Source organism: Rattus norvegicus, chromosome 6 (genome assembly GCF_036323735.1).
Source record: "Rattus norvegicus strain BN/NHsdMcwi chromosome 6, GRCr8, whole genome shotgun sequence".
Lineage (NCBI taxonomy): Eukaryota > Metazoa > Chordata > Mammalia > Rodentia > Muridae > Rattus > Rattus norvegicus.
In genome coordinates this window covers 90536952-90555329 of record NC_086024.1, presented here as the reverse complement: position 1 = coordinate 90555329, position 18378 = coordinate 90536952, and the positions used below count along the sequence as shown (strand labels likewise).

At 36.1% G+C, this 18378-nt stretch overlaps 1 protein-coding gene across 5 annotated transcripts in view; it reads left to right on the top strand.

The window, feature by feature from the left end:
• Positions 1 to 18378, top strand: part of Mdga2 (MAM domain containing glycosylphosphatidylinositol anchor 2) — an 864098-nt gene that overhangs the window by 791455 nt on the left and 54265 nt on the right. For 4 of the 5 annotated variants that reach the window (XR_001838168.3, XR_001838167.3, XM_008764688.4 and 1 more), the window contains exons 11-12: positions 11984 to 12161; positions 15148 to 15168. Coding sequence is in view for 3 of the 5 variants with exons in the window: in XM_008764688.4 (XP_008762910.2) it covers positions 11984 to 12161; positions 15148 to 15168 (199 nt within the window). In the remaining 2 variants the exon portion in view is untranslated. 5 annotated transcript variants of the gene reach the window in all.

Below are 18378 nucleotides of genomic sequence, written 5' to 3'. Positions count from 1 at the left end.
ATTCCACTGTGTAAATGAACCACATTTTCTGTATCAATTCTTCTGTTGTGGGACATCTGGGTTGTTTCTGGCTATCGCAAACAAGGCCACTATTAGCATAGTGGAACGTGTGTCCCTGAGGCATAGTGGGGCTCTTTTGAGTATATGTCCAAGAGTGGTGTAGCTGGGTCTTCAGTTAGATCTATTTCCAATTTTCTGAGGAACTTTCAGACTGATCTCCTGAGTGGTTATACCAGCTTGCAATCCCATCAGCAGTGGAGAAGAGTGTTCCTCTCTCTACATCCTCTCTAACATATGCTGTCACCTGAGTCTGAAATTTTCTCTGGGTCAAGGAAAAGAGCACAGAACTTGACACAGCATTAAAAAGTGGCTAAGAGTATTTTACAGGAGACTTTATATTCTGTGTGTTCTCTGTTTACTTCCCGGTTTAAGAGACAGACTGCACACAAAGATAGCTCATATTGATTCGATGGCTTGTTCATCACGGAAACCTAAGTTAGATGGCTTTAGAAAAATTACAAATGTTATCAGCCAGTGCTGTTTGGTGATTTCTAAGACCAGAGAATAATGTTCATATTTTTAATCTGAAATTCAGTAAGTAATGCTAATCTCTATTTCAACACTTGCTTGTGTAGTCTCTTTTTTTTTCTTGTTTTCCAAGCTAAGTCCATACATTTCAGCTGTTATCATGTTGCCTATTGAATAAAAATACTATATGACATCATATTAAAATTTACAATGTATCTTTTCACTTCACTTTATAAAAACATACTAAGCTGAAGTCATTCCTGATGAATGACATGTTGAATTGAAGAGATTATTCTTTAATTACTATCAAGCCAAGGCAGTCTAGCTAGTCTTAGGAGATAGTCCTTATCCAGTTAGAGAAATTTTCTGAAGTAAATTGACACATAGTAGGTATTTAATAATATTGGCCATTGGGGCTGAAGAGATGGCTCAGCGGTTAAGAGCACCCAACTGTTCTTCCAGAGGTCATGAGTTCAATTCCCAGCAACCACATGGTGGCTCACAACCATCTGTAAAGAGATCTGATGCCCTCTTCTGGTGTATCTGAAGACAGCTACAGTGTACTTATATATAATAAATGAATAAATCTTTAAAAAAAATAATAATATTGGCCATTATTATAAATGATTTTGCAAATTGATAATCAGTACAACAGTTTTAGAAAATATCTAAGATGGTAATAATGAGTCATGAGGAACAAAGCAACAGGGAAAAATAGCACAAAAAGAAAGGAAGACATGGAACAAAATTTATATGAGTGTATCTTCTAATATATCCTTTGTTTTCTCTCTAATTGTATTATTCTAGTTCTCAAAAATTCATATAGAAAAATGATAATCTATAAAATTTGATGAAATGGATTGAATATAATATTGATACGACTTAAAGGTAGTTAAGTAGCAACCAAAATTGTTTTATGTTGAATTAACTAATCATTAAGATACATAGGATACACCATACCTCATTAAATTTAATCAATAGATGTTGGCTGTGTTTAAATTATTCTGGGCAACTTCCCTAATCTTGAAGCTATCCTCTTGGGACTCTGAATTAATTTAAAATACACAGATGAACATTCCGGAATGTAAAGAACTCGCCTTATTTCTAGCTGTTCAGCTAGGTTTTAGCTGTTTTAAAAGTACTGGCTTTGTTCAGGGTTTCAAAGGCTCTTTGTTCAAAGGCGTGTTCTGATTTTTTTTCATTTTCATAGTGCTACAATCTTAACTTTGTTATAACAGCTTTAATCTAGGTTGAAAGTTCTGAGATGCATGTAGTCTTCCTTTACCTTAATCTGTTTTTCCCCTTTCTATTTGTATTATCCCTGAGTAAGGACATTCTACCTGGCTGTCACAGAAGTCTGTTCTGAATCAGTAATATGTAGTACTTTTCCCTAAAAAGCATCATTGACTATACTTTGCCACTCTTCCTTTTATATGCTAGCATGTTTCCTGGACTCTGCCTGCACAGATATGTCACATTCCTCCAGACCGCAATCTCTTACTCAGAAAAACACAGAAGGAAGACACATGACCTGCTAGGGAGAGGGAAGCCATGGGCCTGCCCAGGGCTGTCTTCATTTGAGGCTTGTCACAGTTTCTTGTTTTGTTTAATAATCAAGTAACTACTGCTGAAAGAAATATAAATCAGGGATATGAAAGGAATCATTTTCAGGACATTGAAAATCAGGTTCATAGTAACTCACTACACACGTTAAAGTGTTTTCTTTGGGAGATGGAGAAAAGGCTAAGGAATTAAGACAGCAGTCTTCCCTGCATCTCCTAGGGAGGTGTAGTCTTGCATAGATGTTCTGTATCCTGCACAGGGAGGGGATCCTTGGTAGCATTATATAGCAGATAGAATCAGATCTGGAGGCAATGGGACCTAGCATCCCCTTCTCACTAGTATTCGAGATGCTGATAGAATATTAAAAATGCCTGAACAGGGCTGACATGTTGCTGTTCACACAGGACCTGTGGTTAACTTTAGAAACCCAAGGATTTCTGAACAAGGACCAAGACAAGTCCAGCTACATAAAGAAATGAATTCTACATTCTAGAATAGGAGCAGAAAGTACAGATGAAGTGGACTAACCACGGTAGAGTAGTGGTTCCCAAACTGTTGGTCGCTACCCCTGTGGGATCATATATCAGATATCCTACATATCAGAAATTTACATTACTCTCATAACAGTATCAAAATTACATTTAGGAAGAAGCATATATGGAAAAAAGATATCAAAGAAGCTTTTAATATTCTCAGCACCCATTGAACAAGGTCCACTCAGGTGCCCAGTATAACTAAAGTTATAGATTCATGGAATTTGAACAAGAAGCAGTTTCACTCTATTCCTTATTAAATGTATTCAGTGAGGAAAAAAAAGGAAGTAGCATATAATCAAAATAACCTTATGGTCTACTACAATATGAGGGACTGTATTAAAGGGTTGCGGCATTAGGAGAACCACTGTCTTAAAGAATAAAAATGGGTCAGTGGAAATGACCTCAAGATAGGCTTCCTGCTACTTCCACTACTGTCCTAGCTTATGTACTTCTCTGGAGTCCTCGTTCCTCAGCACACCTGAATACATACATAACTTGAATGTGTCAATTCCAAATCTTAAATCTACTAAGTTCAACTTAGCATAGCATGAGTTAATTATATGTTATCAGGAATGAAGTAAAAATGAGTCGTAGAAATATCAGAATAGTCCTATTTGAGAAATTTGATATAGAATTCACATTTCTCTAATTGCCTCTGAACATAACTTTCTGGTGCTCTTCAATTTCATGATGTAACATTACTCTGAATCTCAAACTATGGGACCAAAATTTTAAGGTATTCCTTACATTTACTGTAGATCATTTCAGTAACCAGAGAATTATGTTTATATCTTCTTCCAATAATGAAAGAGTCTAGTTGACACACAGAGAGTTAACATGCTTACTAGTTCATGTCTACTAAGCTGATTACTTATATCAAAGCAGCATTAAAACTTGAATTCTGTGCCAGCAGCAAAACACTGAACTGAGAATAGGACCCCCGTTGAAGGAATCAGAGAAAGAACTGGAAGAGCTTGAAGGGGCTCGAGACCCCATATGTACAACAATGCCAAGCAACCAGAGCTTCCAGGGACTAAGCCACTACCTAAAGACTATACATGGACTGACCCTGGACTCTGACCTCATAGGTAGCAATGAATATCCTAGTAAGAGCACCAGTGGAAGGGAAAGCCCTGGGCCCTGCTAAGACTGAACCCCCAGTGAACTAGATTGTTGGGGGGGAGGGCGGCAATGGGGGGAGGATGGGGAGGGGAACACCCATAAAGGAGGGGAGGGGGAGGGATTAGGGGGATGTTTGCCTGGAAACCGGGAAAGGGAATAACACTCGAAATGTAAATAAGAATTACTCAAGTTAATAAAAAAAGAAAAACTTGAATTCTAACTTCAATATGGATCCCCAATGCTTTCCAAGCTTCATTTTCATCATAGTCTGATTCCTATTAAAGCCATAGATAGTGTCAACCTGACAATGCCTTATTAAATTGGTGGCGATGGAAATACAATGAGCAGAGATGGATGTTGCCCTCATTCCTCAGGAGATGATGGAAATTTTAATCGGCAAATGCGGATGCTTTCTATCGAGAGGCTAGGCATATATCAGTCCATCAAAATGAAGTTGGCTTTCATGGAATGCTACTTAACTCTAATATAAAAATAATAGTCAGACTTCCAAAGAGGTGTGACAGACAAAAAGGAATAAACCTCCACACATTCCCTAGAGAAGACCTTGCCAGTAGCAAGGTTGATGAGAGTTTGAACTTATTCCCAACAGTATATGAGAAGTAACTCTTAGTAAGAAGAGTTCCTACAAAAGTTCCTTTCTTTTACAAGATGATACTAAAAGAAATCGAAAATAAAAACAAAACCAACCAAACAAAAAAGGACCTCTGAAATCCATGGCATGTGTCTTTTATTTGGGACAATAAAAATACAGTACATGTGCATAGTAGAAAATAAAAGGATTCAACTTGAGACCCTTGTGTTAGATGAAATAAGCCAGTCTCATGAAAACAAATGTTGGATCTTCTCTATCATATGTAGATACTTGTGTGGGGTACGAAATTAAAAATGGGAATATACACGAGAAAGAGGCATAGGAGGATGAGAGAGGGTGGTTAGGAAAGACTGACAAGATGGATGAATATAACCAAGGTACATGCAGGAATGGAAACACCGTATTGGAAACATTGTTAACTCTGTACCATCAGCATATGAGAATGATGGATCAGGAAATTATTTGCAGCCATGAAATAACATCTTAAAGACTTGTTCTGTGGATAATGATATGGATGTATGAATTAGGCTCTGTAATGTTCATATTTTTACAACCCATTATTGTACTGCCTTGCAGAATGACTGGTGCACACAAATAGCCGTTCCTATGAGAGAGAGTCTCTTTCTCAGCTAGTCACATTAAAACGAGAGAAATGCTGGTGTGCATATGATATGCACTTGTCTTATATTCAGTTAAAGTACCCGGTGTTCCCTGTTAGTTCTCCCTTATCCAGTCCTTGCCGTGAAGTCCATGAGAGCGCTGTTAGAGAGTCATCATCCAGATGGGATGACCAAGAAATGGTAGCATAGTTTCATTTCTCGCTTTCCATTTTAAGTCTGTTACAGACTTGTTGTCTAAATGTTTAAAGTACCTCATTTTCTTCCTTTGAAAATTAAAGGAAGCATTTAATGCTTCCTTTTTCTTCCTTAGACCTTTCTATCAATAGCTGTTTAATTATCTCATGTGGTAAAAATTAAATAAACAAATAAAACCACCATTTTTAATAAAAATAGCCACATTGTGAGGACTTTGGGGCATCAGCTAGCTCTAAGTTATACAAAAGAAACAAATCTATTAGGGAAGAGGAAATGGGTTTTTAAATTGACATGAAAAAGCATTTTAACACTTGAGTTCCTCAGCACACAGGAGGGACAAATTGGGGACGTGGACTATATTTATGGTCTGGATCCCTCGTTTCCAATTGCTTGGTGGTGGTTTTATCCTTAGCAAGTGGGTGTAATTGTGCATTCGTGTGTATGTGAGAACAATGCCTTCCATTTTCCATCTGTGTATTTTGCACAGCTAGCTGATATGTAATACGTAGTATTCAATTGCTTATGCTTTCAATTACTGAAATATATACTTTCATCATAGCTTTAAATCAAAGGCTTGGAACAAAAGGTATTGGGTTTTTAATAAACATGTGAAACTATGCACTTTGTAGTATATAACAACTTTGACATGGCTACACTAGCTGAAACAATTGAACAGAAACTTCATTGTATCAACAAAATACCTATAGTCTCTTCCTCTGCATGTGCACCATATTAGAGTGGTCTGAAGCTTACCTGGCCAGGACATTGTATCTTGTTTCAACTATTCTCTCTTGACAATAATACTAAAAGAGATAATAAATAGTAAAACATTTGCTTTTATACATTTATCTGAAAGTTGATTTTTATCTACCTTTTGAGATAATTTTACTTTTGCCTTAAGCACAGACATATAAAACTTAAAATCTAAAGACAGAAGAATTGTTATTACATTAAGTTATTTTGAAGAAACTGTGGCCTCTAGAGATATTTTAGGGATGGCCTATGATTTTATTATTATCTATAATTTACTTATGCTTACACCATTTTTTATGCTTTTAATGTTTGACTATCCCTGTCACTGATTATGGGAATTCAACTGTTCAATCTGTAATGTGTTTGAATGTCTTGTAAACTTGGTCCAGTTTACATATCCAACAGGGCTACATGCTTGCAAGATAGATTTTTATAAATATCTCCTTCTGAGTGTCATGTGTGGATAGACATACTTTGTCATTTTATTATGTCTATTTTTAAGTTCATATACACAGCAAACTTCCTTAGAGAATAATTTTCCTTTCTGAAATAGAGGGAAGATTTGATGTCCAGTGCAATAAAGATATAAATATGTTGGGCAAGCTTGGTTGCTGTCAGTTATACGATCTATGGATTTTAAAGCTCAGGGTCCCTCAGATGCACCAAGGCATATGTGCCATTCACTTGGTGATTTCTTATCCCATGTGATATGGAGCTAAAAGAAACCAAGGCTATCAGATAACTTATCACAGATGTCTACTGTGCCATAAATCCTCTACAGACTGAACATGTTCCAGGCACCTATGTGAATCCTCAACACCTTTACGGCCTCATTTGTTAGTGAGGTGACCTCACATTCACTTTTCTTCCTTGCACATAGGTTCTGACCTCCTTAAAGTTTCTTATTATTTTATAGCGGCTCCAAACTTTAACACTGCTCAATTTTAAATGTTTTCTTCTACCTGATTATGTGAAATAATATGGATTTAATTTCTATTTCATTGACTCATTGTGAAGACTTAGCTTTTCCTAATTAATTAGTCATTGGAGTTTCTTCATCTGTGAAATAGCTATTATCTGAGTCATTTTGCTACTCAACTCTGTTTCTTGTTTACTTAAAGGTATTTTTAATATATTCAGGTTATCTCTGTGTGGAACAGTTATTAAAAGTTAAGGCTTACACATTTCACTAATGGGAAATGATAATGACAGCAAACTTTTAAAATGTACAATTTGATTGATTCTTCTTAGAGTTTTGATTATAATCACAGATACTGTTTTCATTATGTGCTTACAAATTCACACTTACTCCCAACTCCTCCCAAATTCTTTTCTCTTTAAAAAGGGTGTGGTGTTGACCTACCAGGGACTACAGCCTTAAAGAACAAAAGACTCTACTCCTAGCTCTCAGTTGTCCGTCCATATTTCCTCTGTTGGTTAGGGGATTATAAGCTTCTTCACCATTCATATTGGGATGTTGTCTTAGTCAGGGTTTCTATTCCTGTACAAATATCATGATCAAGAAGCAAGTTGAGAAGGAAAGGGTTTATTCAGCTTACACTTCCACATTGCTCTCCATCACCAAAGGAAGTCAGGACTGAAACTCAAGCAGATCTGGAACCAGGTGCTGATGCAGAGGCCATGGAGTGATGTTACTCACTAGCTTGCTTCCCCTGGCTTGCTCAGCTTGAACCCAAGACTACCAGCCCAGGGATGGCACCACCCACAATGGGTTGGGTCTTCCTCCCTTGATCACTAGTTGAGAAAATGCCTTACAGCTGGGTCTCATGGAGGCATTTCCTCAACTGAGGCTTCTTTCTCTGTGATAACTCCAGCTTGTGTCAAGTTGACACACAAACCAGCTAGTACAGATGTTGAATGTGATCCTGTGGGCTCTTGGGCAGGCAACCACAGAGCTGCTGTGAATTCATGAGTTCAGAGGCTTGGTCATTTCCAGAATACACTGTTTTCCTTTGGTGATCCCCAATCTATCGATTTTAAATTTTTTCCCCTTCTTCAATAGTCTCAGAGTTTTGAGAACGGGCAGGACATAAAGATATCCTATATATGACTGAATATTCCTTTGACACTTACTCTCTACACTTTGATGTGTTTTAACTTCCTGCTTTAACCATAGTCACATTCATTATCTTCTATATTTTTATATTATCCCTATGCATTTATTTACTAAATTTAAATGTAACTACATTGTTTTTCCTCTTTTCTTTTCCTCTCTCCCAGTATTCCCTTATACCTACACCCTGGATCTCTCTCTGACTCATGGCTCCTGGCCTCTTTTTAAAGTAATTGTTGTTACATGTGTGTATAATATATATTTATATGTTTGTAAGCATGTAAATATGATCTGATCTGTATGTATGATATTAACTGTACCCACATATTTTTCAGGGCTAAACATGTACATATATCCAAATGATGGGTTACTCTCAGAATCTCTCAGTTGTCTATAGTTTTTTTTTTTTCTAGGATCAAGACCCTGTGTGATTTTCCCCTCCATGTTACCATGCTTGTTGGTGTCATCCTTGATTGGGTCTTCTAGAGGCAGCCATGTTGGTGAGGCCTCATAGGTATAGCTTCACTGACAATTCTAGGAGATGCAATCACACCGGAGATATCTTATCTTGTCTTTTAATGTTAACTATATGAGCTTCCTGAGACCTAATACTTAGGTAAGGATGCATATATTCTTTTATTCTCCACACAGATCTCTTCCACAGCATGCTTTTTTCTCTCTTCTGTGAAGAGAGCTCTAAGAATTACATATGACAGTGTCTTCTTAATTCCACCATTTGTTCATTATTCGTGAGAAAAAATTAGTGAGAAACACTAACTGCACACATGTTGGAGAATTTCATTTCCAGAAGTTTAACAGTAGAGTAATTACAGCAGTGGGAATCCAAGCTATATAGTTAGGACTAAACACCTTTCAGAGAAAAAATCAGTCTTTATATGAATATATGTACATACATATATGCATGCATACATACATATACATGTATGCATATATAGTATATTAATATAATATGTATACATATAAAGAATTCATGCATATATGTATACATATACATAAGAGAGAACTACCATGTGAAAATCTGAAAAAACATGGCTATCCATGTTAGTAACTGAAATTCCTACTCAAATAATTGTTGCCCTCACCTATTCATCATCAAGTCAAAATTGAACTTTGATTTTTAACACTTTGAGGGAAATAACAAATACCTAAGACCAATTGAAGACTAGGGAATTTTCTCCACCTTTATGTGAGTTATCAAAGGATTTTGAAGTCAAAGGACTGAATGGCATTATTAGATGCCCATAGGAGCATGTCTGAACAAAGTTATTTCTTGAAAATTCTGTATCATTGTTTTTAGTTCCAAAGAGCCCCTACCTAGGAGATTTTTAAAGCACATGATCAGCATATTTAAAAAATAACTATATCCAATATAAGTTAACATAAACAAGAGTATATGTAATATATTTCAGATATGAACAGTATAAATAAACTATGCCTATAATATAACATTTGTCTACCATCTATATAGCAACTCATATATTGAGAATTGGATAAGCAAGCAAAATATGTTAAAAATAAAACAAAAAATATAATTTCCTATAGTAGATTAATCAATAATTATCTATCAAGAGCTCTAATGAACTAGATCCAATAACTTAATTAACAAAAATTTGAAATGTTAATAAAAGGCATTCATGTGAGTCAGAAATAAAGAAGAGGTATTATATGTATAAGGGAATTTCAAGTATAAGAAAGAAAGAGGGAAGGAAAGAGACTCAGAGAGACTGTTAAAAATACCAGGTGGTTCTATATCTAAGCAGGCAGGACCACAGTCTCAATTACTGACTGTGTTTTTATTTGTATATGTGATTAGAGAAGCCTCAATGGTCTGCTCAGTTTGAGTTCCAAAATAAACAATTGTAGTACATGAAACAATATTGATAAAGTATCATAGATTTATGTTCAGTTTCACTCATAGAATTAATTTAGTTCTTATTTCTAGTCTATTAATAAGTTCATTATAAATATTGGAGTTTGTTCAGTTTTTCCATCTAAAAAGAAAAGAGTATATTCTACTTCCTTCAGCATATTACCTAATGTTGCACAATTCTTTATTGTCAGGGTCCAAATCACATTTAAGTGGCATCACAAAAATCAATGAATTTGTTTCATTTTCTTTATTTGTTGTCCTACTGGCTTTTTTTTATTAACTTTTAACACTGAAATGAATTACTTGAAGAGATTTATTTTTGTTTTTGTTTCATTGTTGTTATTGTTTGGGGGGAATTTTATCTGGAAACGTCTTTAATAAGATCTCATTTACTTTGCTAGTCATTTATAGAACTGTTCTGTAAAATTGTCTGAGCAAGGCTGGAGTATGTACCTCAGGGATAGAATGTAACAGTAGTAACCTTCATTCACCTGATAAGTGTCCTCTCAGAGGCTTACTGCTGAATAAGCTGACCCTTTCTGGTTCTTTCTGAACTCTGGCTGGCTGGATCAAATCAGCTGCTCTGTCCCAAACTCCTCTCCATGCAGACTGGTTCAAACTGCTTCTCTCAGCAGCTTCTGACTAAGTTGCTCTGCTTGGCTTCAAACTAACTCTGGTAATCTGTTCTAATCTTTTGACTTCTTCTCATTCTCTGCTTGTTCTATATTTACCTGCCACCTGTCTTTGTAAAAATACCTTCTCCTTCTCCTTCTCCCTCTCCCTCTTCCTCTTCCTCTCCCTCTCCCTCTCCCTCTCCGTCTCCCTCTCCTTCTCCGTCTCCCTCTCCCTCTCCTTCACCCTCTCTCTTGATTTCACCCTCTCTCTCTGTCTCTCTCTCTGTCTCTCTCTCTCTCCCCCTCTCTCCCTCTCTCTCTCCTGCTCTCTTAAGTCACATCTCTCTCCTGTCCTTTTGAAAGTTGGGCTTATCTTACCTTTGACTCAAGGTGTCAAATCTTTCTCTGATTCATCACTTTGTCTGCCCCTCAATTAGTTGTCATTTTCAAACATGGCTCCTTCCTTCCTCAAACTGACCTTATCTGCATTGTTTGGGAGTAAATGTGTGTACTAGGGGCATGTCTGTTTTTCAATCAGATCATACTATATTCCAGGATATGTCTGCATCTGGTCAGATAATATCTTTGGATAAGATCCCTTGAGATTGCAGCCATGTTGATGGATTAAAATTTCTCTAATTAAAGTGCTTGCCATCATGTGTGAAGGCCTTAATTCAGTACTTGGTGCCCCTCCCCCAAATAATCATAAAATTATCTGAGCATTGTATGTTCAGTGTAGGATACTGTGTGCCACTCATTCCTTTTTGGCTTGATCTAGTAGGGTTTTAATCCCTTTTGCTAAACTGAACAACTTATTTCAGGTCACTGACATTTCCATCTTGATTTTCATCATATTTACTACCAAGCATCATTCTGATGCAACTGCCCTCTGATGACTTAGAAATGGATCCTTCCCATTGACACTGAATCACTCTTGAACCCTTTGTTATTTTAATTTTTTAATCACATGTATGAGTTTTAGGAATCATTTTATAGTGAGTTTAATTTAAGTCTTCATTGTATTTCTGTTTTCAATGGACTAAACAGCTAAGGTTATAGTCATGTCTGTATCAAAACTCTAATACTTACAATTCACTCTGGAAATTATTTGGTACATAATAAATATGCTCGTTGATATGGTTAAAGTGTGACCACTATTTAAGAATTTAATACATCATCAATAATTTATGTAAGATGTAGTTATACATACCCTTTTTTAAAATATCAGATGAAGGTGTTTGTTTGAGGTTCTTTCAATGTAAACTAACCCATTAAAATCAACTGAGTCTATTTAATTGACCTCTGATAATTTTGCAGTTATCAAGAAACATTTGCGAGATGTAATACTTTATAAAATATATGTATATAATATGGCATGTTTATAAACTTACAAATTGCTTTTCATTTTCTTTGAATTATCAGAATTTTTTAATTAGATGCTAGAAATATTACTATACAATTGTTTTGATTTCAGGCTGGACAGCAACGTTGGTGGGAACAGGAGATTAAAATAAATGGGAATATTCAAAAGGGAGAACTAATTACATATAACTTGACTGAACTTATAAAACCAGAGGCCTATGAAGTCCGACTGACTCCTCTCACTAAATTTGGTGAAGGAGATTCAACAATTCGTGTAATTAAATATACGGGTAAGTAGGTTTTAAAAAAATTTTTACAAGTATTTATTTGTGCATGAAATTTTGTGGAATATTTATTTTGACAGTATCCACAAAGTAAAAGTTAACATATTCTCTAAATCATCAAGAATGAGATAAAAACAGCCAAACAAATAATCAAAAAGATTTTAGTCATTGCAAAGTTAATGTGAGGTTACAAATGTGTAATGTAAAAACCTTCAGCGAAAACTGAGCCCTGTGATCCTGTCAAAAATATCCCTTTGTTTTTACTACCTTGATACAATATCAGTGTGTTGCCTTTTCAAAACTTTTCTTTTTTCTCCCTTTTCTCCTCCTTTCCTTCCCCCATCCCTCCTTTCTTCTTTCCTTTCTTGGTTTAAAACTTCAATCATTAAGATGTTAGGAACCAAGATCCATTTTAATGTGATTTTAAATAGATTTTCAAAGTAGTTTTAAAGCTTCAGGAAAAAAAAATGGACCATGGATGTAAACAGAGATTTCTCACTAGAAGAAATAAAAATGGCTATGAGATACATCAAAAAAAAAAAAAGCTTCAGGAAACTGAGGAGGCACTTGGGGAGTCCTGTCCTGGGACGACATTACTAAGTTTTTCAGTATATTGAGTGCTTTTTGTAGACTAATGAATATTGATATAATACAAGTCAATAGCATACAGTAGGGCTCACTGTGCGCGTTGTACCTAAAGTGCTCAATGTAGCTCACCATACCTCCAGTATTATACTGGAGAACTGGTGTGTTTAATTGCACTAAAAGTCCATAAGTCTAGACCATTTGTCCCACCCTCTTGAACACTGGCAGCTGACAATATTTTTAATGTTTCTGTGGTTCCTATCATCTGAATGGTACGTTTTTAGAAAAACATAGGACACCTTTAGAATCAACTTATTTAACTTAACAGTACAATTAAACTTTGAAGTCCCTTTTGGAACCGACAGCTTGTATTTCTTTATGGCTGGCTAGTACCCAGTATTACTGCTGGTTCAAGTGTTGGAGGTCATCTTAGTTTTTGTTTCTATTTGTGGTAGTAGACACGTGGGTTTTTGTTTGCTTCCTTGTTTCTTTGTTTTCCAATGCTAATATTTAATGGGTGAGTGTGTGTTTAAGTAATTGTTTACTTTGTAAGGTAAATGTAGACAATATTTCCTCACTATTTCAATATCACAGTGAGTAAAAAATAGAAGTTTGAAAAATTAAGAGTTGATTCACAACTTTTTTTCTAGAATTGATAATTCAAGGAAACTCTGAATATGTACTGATGAGACTGATATTGGATTTTTGATGCTATTCAGGATTCTAACATTCAGTGAAAAGGCCTGCCTTCAACACTGCAGAGCAGTTCCCAGGTCGAATGATCCACTTATTAAAGAGATGCTGAATGATATTTCACATTTGTTTTTAGCTGTTTTCCATTCTGCCTTTTATGTTACCTCTTCCTCTGTAGCACTTTTACTTTTTGTGCCTAATTTATGAGACTATATATGTTGATGGAGCCATTACCATGTGTGGGCTGATATATAAAAATACTGTACATTATGTATAAAAACAGCAACTTATCCCTCACATTTGAAGAGCTTGGGTTGTTCAGAGCCAAAGATCATGGCTGCTTTCTGCACAGGATCCTCCTGGTTTGTCCATATGATCTTGGAATGTTCCCATATGGCATAGTATTCTGGTATCTCTTCCTTATCTTAAGAGGACACCAAATCCATTGAATTATCCATGTATAATTATGATCATACTCCGATTCTGTCTGAAACATAAATTTATTAGGCAGATAAGATGTTAAGATATAGATGTTTCTGTTTAGAGCCAATGCAAACAACCGAACAGGACGATTCTTGGAATTGGTCTAGGTGTTTTAGTGTAAGGATGAACGTGCTTCATGTGCATGCGTATAGATTTTGCTTTCTTAGGAAGTTACAAGTTTACATAGTGGTTTGTGATGCACCAGGGAAATGCTTTTTTTTAAAACAGGAGAGGAGGATAAAACAGAAGTTCCAGAAGGCGTATTATAGCCCATTGTAATTCTGTGAAGACACAGTAGGGCTGTTATGTCCAGAGCAAAGTTTGTGCTCAGTGCTAGCTCCTGATCCATAGAAATATTCTCTTTTAAATTGCAGATTAGAAGTATTTTTTTTACTTGTTAGTAAAACTTCAGATCTATATTCCCCCCTTCAATGGAAATCAGCTGGCATTTTTATGGAAGATATAATTGCTTTCTAAAACTAAGATTTGTTTTGCATGCCTACACAGAAAGTACAAATTGTGTCACATCACTTAAAATATGGTAACTCTATGTTCGGAAATTTCGACATGTGTGTGTGTGTGTGTGTGTGTGTGTGTGTGTGTGTCTGTCTCTCTCTCTTCTCTCTCTCTCTCTCTCTCTCTCTCTCTCTCTCTCTCTCTGTGTAGTACATCTGTGTGTGTCTGTATATATTTTAATTTAATTAAACCAAGCAGTATTGATGTATTTGTTTCTGATGCATGACATGATTTGAGAAATTCATTATTTATTATAACATTGTATTATATAATTATTAGTATATTATAGTTATATTATTTTCAATAAAAGTGAATACAGCACAAAACATAGTATAATCCCTTACTTTTTCTTACTTACAATTGCTTACATTGTTAATTCATCTCGATTATAGATTGTTTTACCAATAGCTTCTTTGACTTCTGGGTTTCTTTAGCACTGGTTAAGATGTAAAAGGTTAGCATTGCATTCCTTGGAAAATGGACAACTCCCTCGTGATTTTTAACACTGATCTTTGTGGTACTTGGATGTTCTTAATATAAATTCAAAGTGGACTGCACTGTGTCCCATAGAACAAAATGGACTGCAGATAGAATTCTTACTGTTGTCATTAGATTCAGAAGAAACTACGGTTCTCTGAGTAGACTAATTAAATTTTTCTTTATAAATGACATATAAGTCTTCCTAATGTATCTGTATTTTTTGCTTTCTTTCCAGCACCTGTAAATCCTCATTTGAGTAAGTATATCATTTTTACCTGAAAAATCATATTGTATTATACACTGTAAAGAAGAATGGATTATCTATAAATATGTAAATATTAAGTAAAATCTATTCTTCCATAGTATAAAACAGTGATTTTTAAAAAAAGGAAAAGTGGCATTGTATATTAACTTTCAGTTTCAAAGGCTATGGTAGAAAAACAAGTATTTTCATACTAATAACTAATGGTCATATATTTAACTAAATGGAGTCAGGTCCTCAAACTGATTAAATTTCATCGTTCTGTGACTTATGAATTTCTTTTTCCTTTTTTGTGGGTTATCATTTGTGTTTTATTTTGTTAACATTGTTCTTTGATTTTATTCTTGGATTTGTTGTCTTTTCTTCATAAAGACAAAGGTTCTTTATTAAAGCCAATTATAAACCACAAACCAAAGACTACACAGGGATGGACTTATGGCTTCAGCTGCATGTGTACTCGATGCTCCTGAATAGGGGAGGCCAGAGTGGTGAGGTGGGAGTGGGGGAGTGAGTGGGGGAGCACCCTCATAGAAGCAGGGGCAGGGGATGCAATAGGGTGTTTGCAGAGGGGAAACCGGGAAAGGGCATAACATTTGAAATGGAAATAAAAACCCAATAAAAATAATAATAATAATTACTCTTAATGAATATATATATATATGTAATTGTGCATATAGTTTATACAGTGGAGTATAAGTGTGACACTTGCATCTATAGTGGAGATCAGAGAAGAATTTTCAAGAGTCAGTTCTTCATTGATGCCATGAAACCCTGGTTTTAAATTCAGCTCACAATGTAAATAAAATGTGTGATTTTACCCAAAAAGCCATCTTTCCAGCCCTTGATTATTTATTAAGTTTGCATTTGAGTTTTTCCTCAGAGATAATATTATTTTAGTTTGGCACTATACTTAATAAAGGCAAGGTTTCACTGTGCACTCTAAAGTAGAGTAGAGCATAAACTTGTTCTGTCTTCTTCATTGAAGTGTAGGACTTTCAAAGATGCACCACCAGACCTGGGTATCAATCACTAAATTTACGTAATTTTACATTCCAATATTTTTAGTCTCATTTTGGTTTTGAATTCTGATTTACATTTTTAATTTTAAATACATGATAAAGAATAGTGTGCATGTACCTGAAACTTAGTCCCACATGTAAACATGCCTCATATTCATTACACAGTAGAAGAAACTCATGCTTTCTTCTAGATAGAAGGACTCATGCTTTCTTATGGTATAATAACAATGCTGACCATCGTGGAAGGAAGGCATGGCTATCGGATCTGAAGTCGGGAAAGAGATGAGCCAATGCTGGTGCCCATCTAGCTCTCCTCTTTCCCTTTTATTCAGTCGCTGATTCCAGCCCATGAGGTTGAACCACCCACATTCAGGATCAATTTTCCTTCCTCAGTTAAATCTCCAATAAAAAACCCTAAGGTGTGTACCCAGAGATGTGTCTCCTAGGTGATTCTAAACCTAGTCGTGTAGGTAGTTGATGAAGATTATTAGCCTTATGCATCTCTGTCTCTAGCAAACCACATTAAAATAGGAAGATGATTTACTATGAAAATCTTATCTCAGTATTGATCCTTGATAATACTTTATACTTAATATGAGGCTAGAATTTTGCATGTTCCAAGGAACTGCAAAAGAGTATAGGGTGACACAAGAAGGTCAGGGAGTCCCAGACTTTTTGTTCCTAATTTGCTAAATTGTTTCTTCACCATATTGGAATAGATCTGAGTGTCAGGGCAGGCAGGCAGGGGTTGGCGGGGTGGAGACGGTAGAGTGTTGGAAGTTATATATTTCGAATTATTTAAAATTCTTTATCTCTGTATATATTTGTCTTAGTTCATTTCCACTGTTGTGAAGAGACAGCATGACCAAGGCACTGATAAAAAGGAGTGTCATTGTTCTAGAGGGTAGTTGAGTCCATGAGTATCCTGGCAGGCAGCATGGTGGTAGGCAGGCAAGGCATGACACTGGAGCTGTAGTTAAGAGGTTAAATCTGATCCAGAAGCATGCTGTGGAGAAAGCATGGCAGGCCAAATAGAATGGCATGGGCATTTGAAACCTCAAAGTCCACCACACTGGCACACTTCCTCCAACAAGACCACATTTCCTGATCCTTCCCAATCAGATCCACCAACTGAGGTCTCAACATTCAGACACATCAAGGTTCGCGGGCCATCCTCCTTTAAACCACACAGTCTTTAAATTAAATACTCAGAAAGTTTTCAAAAATTGAAGATGTGGTCAACAATCACTATTCTGTGTTATAGAAATTCTCAGACTTCCTTTTTTCATATTTATAAGATACCCAATATCACACTGACTTTTGCTAATAAGTTTATGCAGCTCAGTGAATGTGTGTTTTATGTGCTTCTAAGTGTTCTCTCATCAACATTTTACAAACTTCCAGGCAAGCATGAGAAATCTTAGTGTTATTTTCAGAAAATGGACCTCAAATTTATATGGATGTATGTCAGAAAAAAATTGTAAATTAAACTGGGGTGTTATCAAATACAACTAAAATATAAAAACCCTCATTTTACTTAATTTTCTTTTTTTTTTTTTTATTAACTTGAGTATTTCTTATATACATTTCGAGTGTTATTCCCTTTCCCGGTTTCCGGGCAAACATCCCCCTCCCCCCTCCCTTCCTTATGGGTGTTCCCCTCCCAACCCTCCCACCATTGCCGCCCTCCCCCCATAGACTAGTTCACTGGGGGTTCAGTCTTAGCAGGACCCAGGGCTTCCCCTTCCACTGGTGCTCTTACTAGGATATTCATTGCTACCTATGGGGTCAGAGTCCAGGGTCAGTCCATGTATAGTCTTTAGGTAGTGGCTTAGTCCCTGGAAGCTCTGGTTGCTTGGCATTGTTGTACTTTTGGGGTCTCGAGCCCCTTCAAGCTCTTCCAGTTCTTTCTCTGATTCCTTCAATAGGGGACCTATTCTCAGTTCAGTGGTTTGCTGCTGGCATTCGCCTCTGTATTTGCTGTATTCTGGCTGTGTCTCTCAGGAGAGATCTACATCCGGCTCCTGTCGGTCTGCACTTCTTTGCTTCATCCATCTAGTCCAATTGGGTGGCTGTATATGTATGGGCCACATGTGGGGCAGGCTCTGAATGGGTGTTCCTTCAGTCTCTGTTTTAATCTTTGCCTCTCCCTTCCCTGCCAAGGGTATTCTTTTTCCTCATTTAA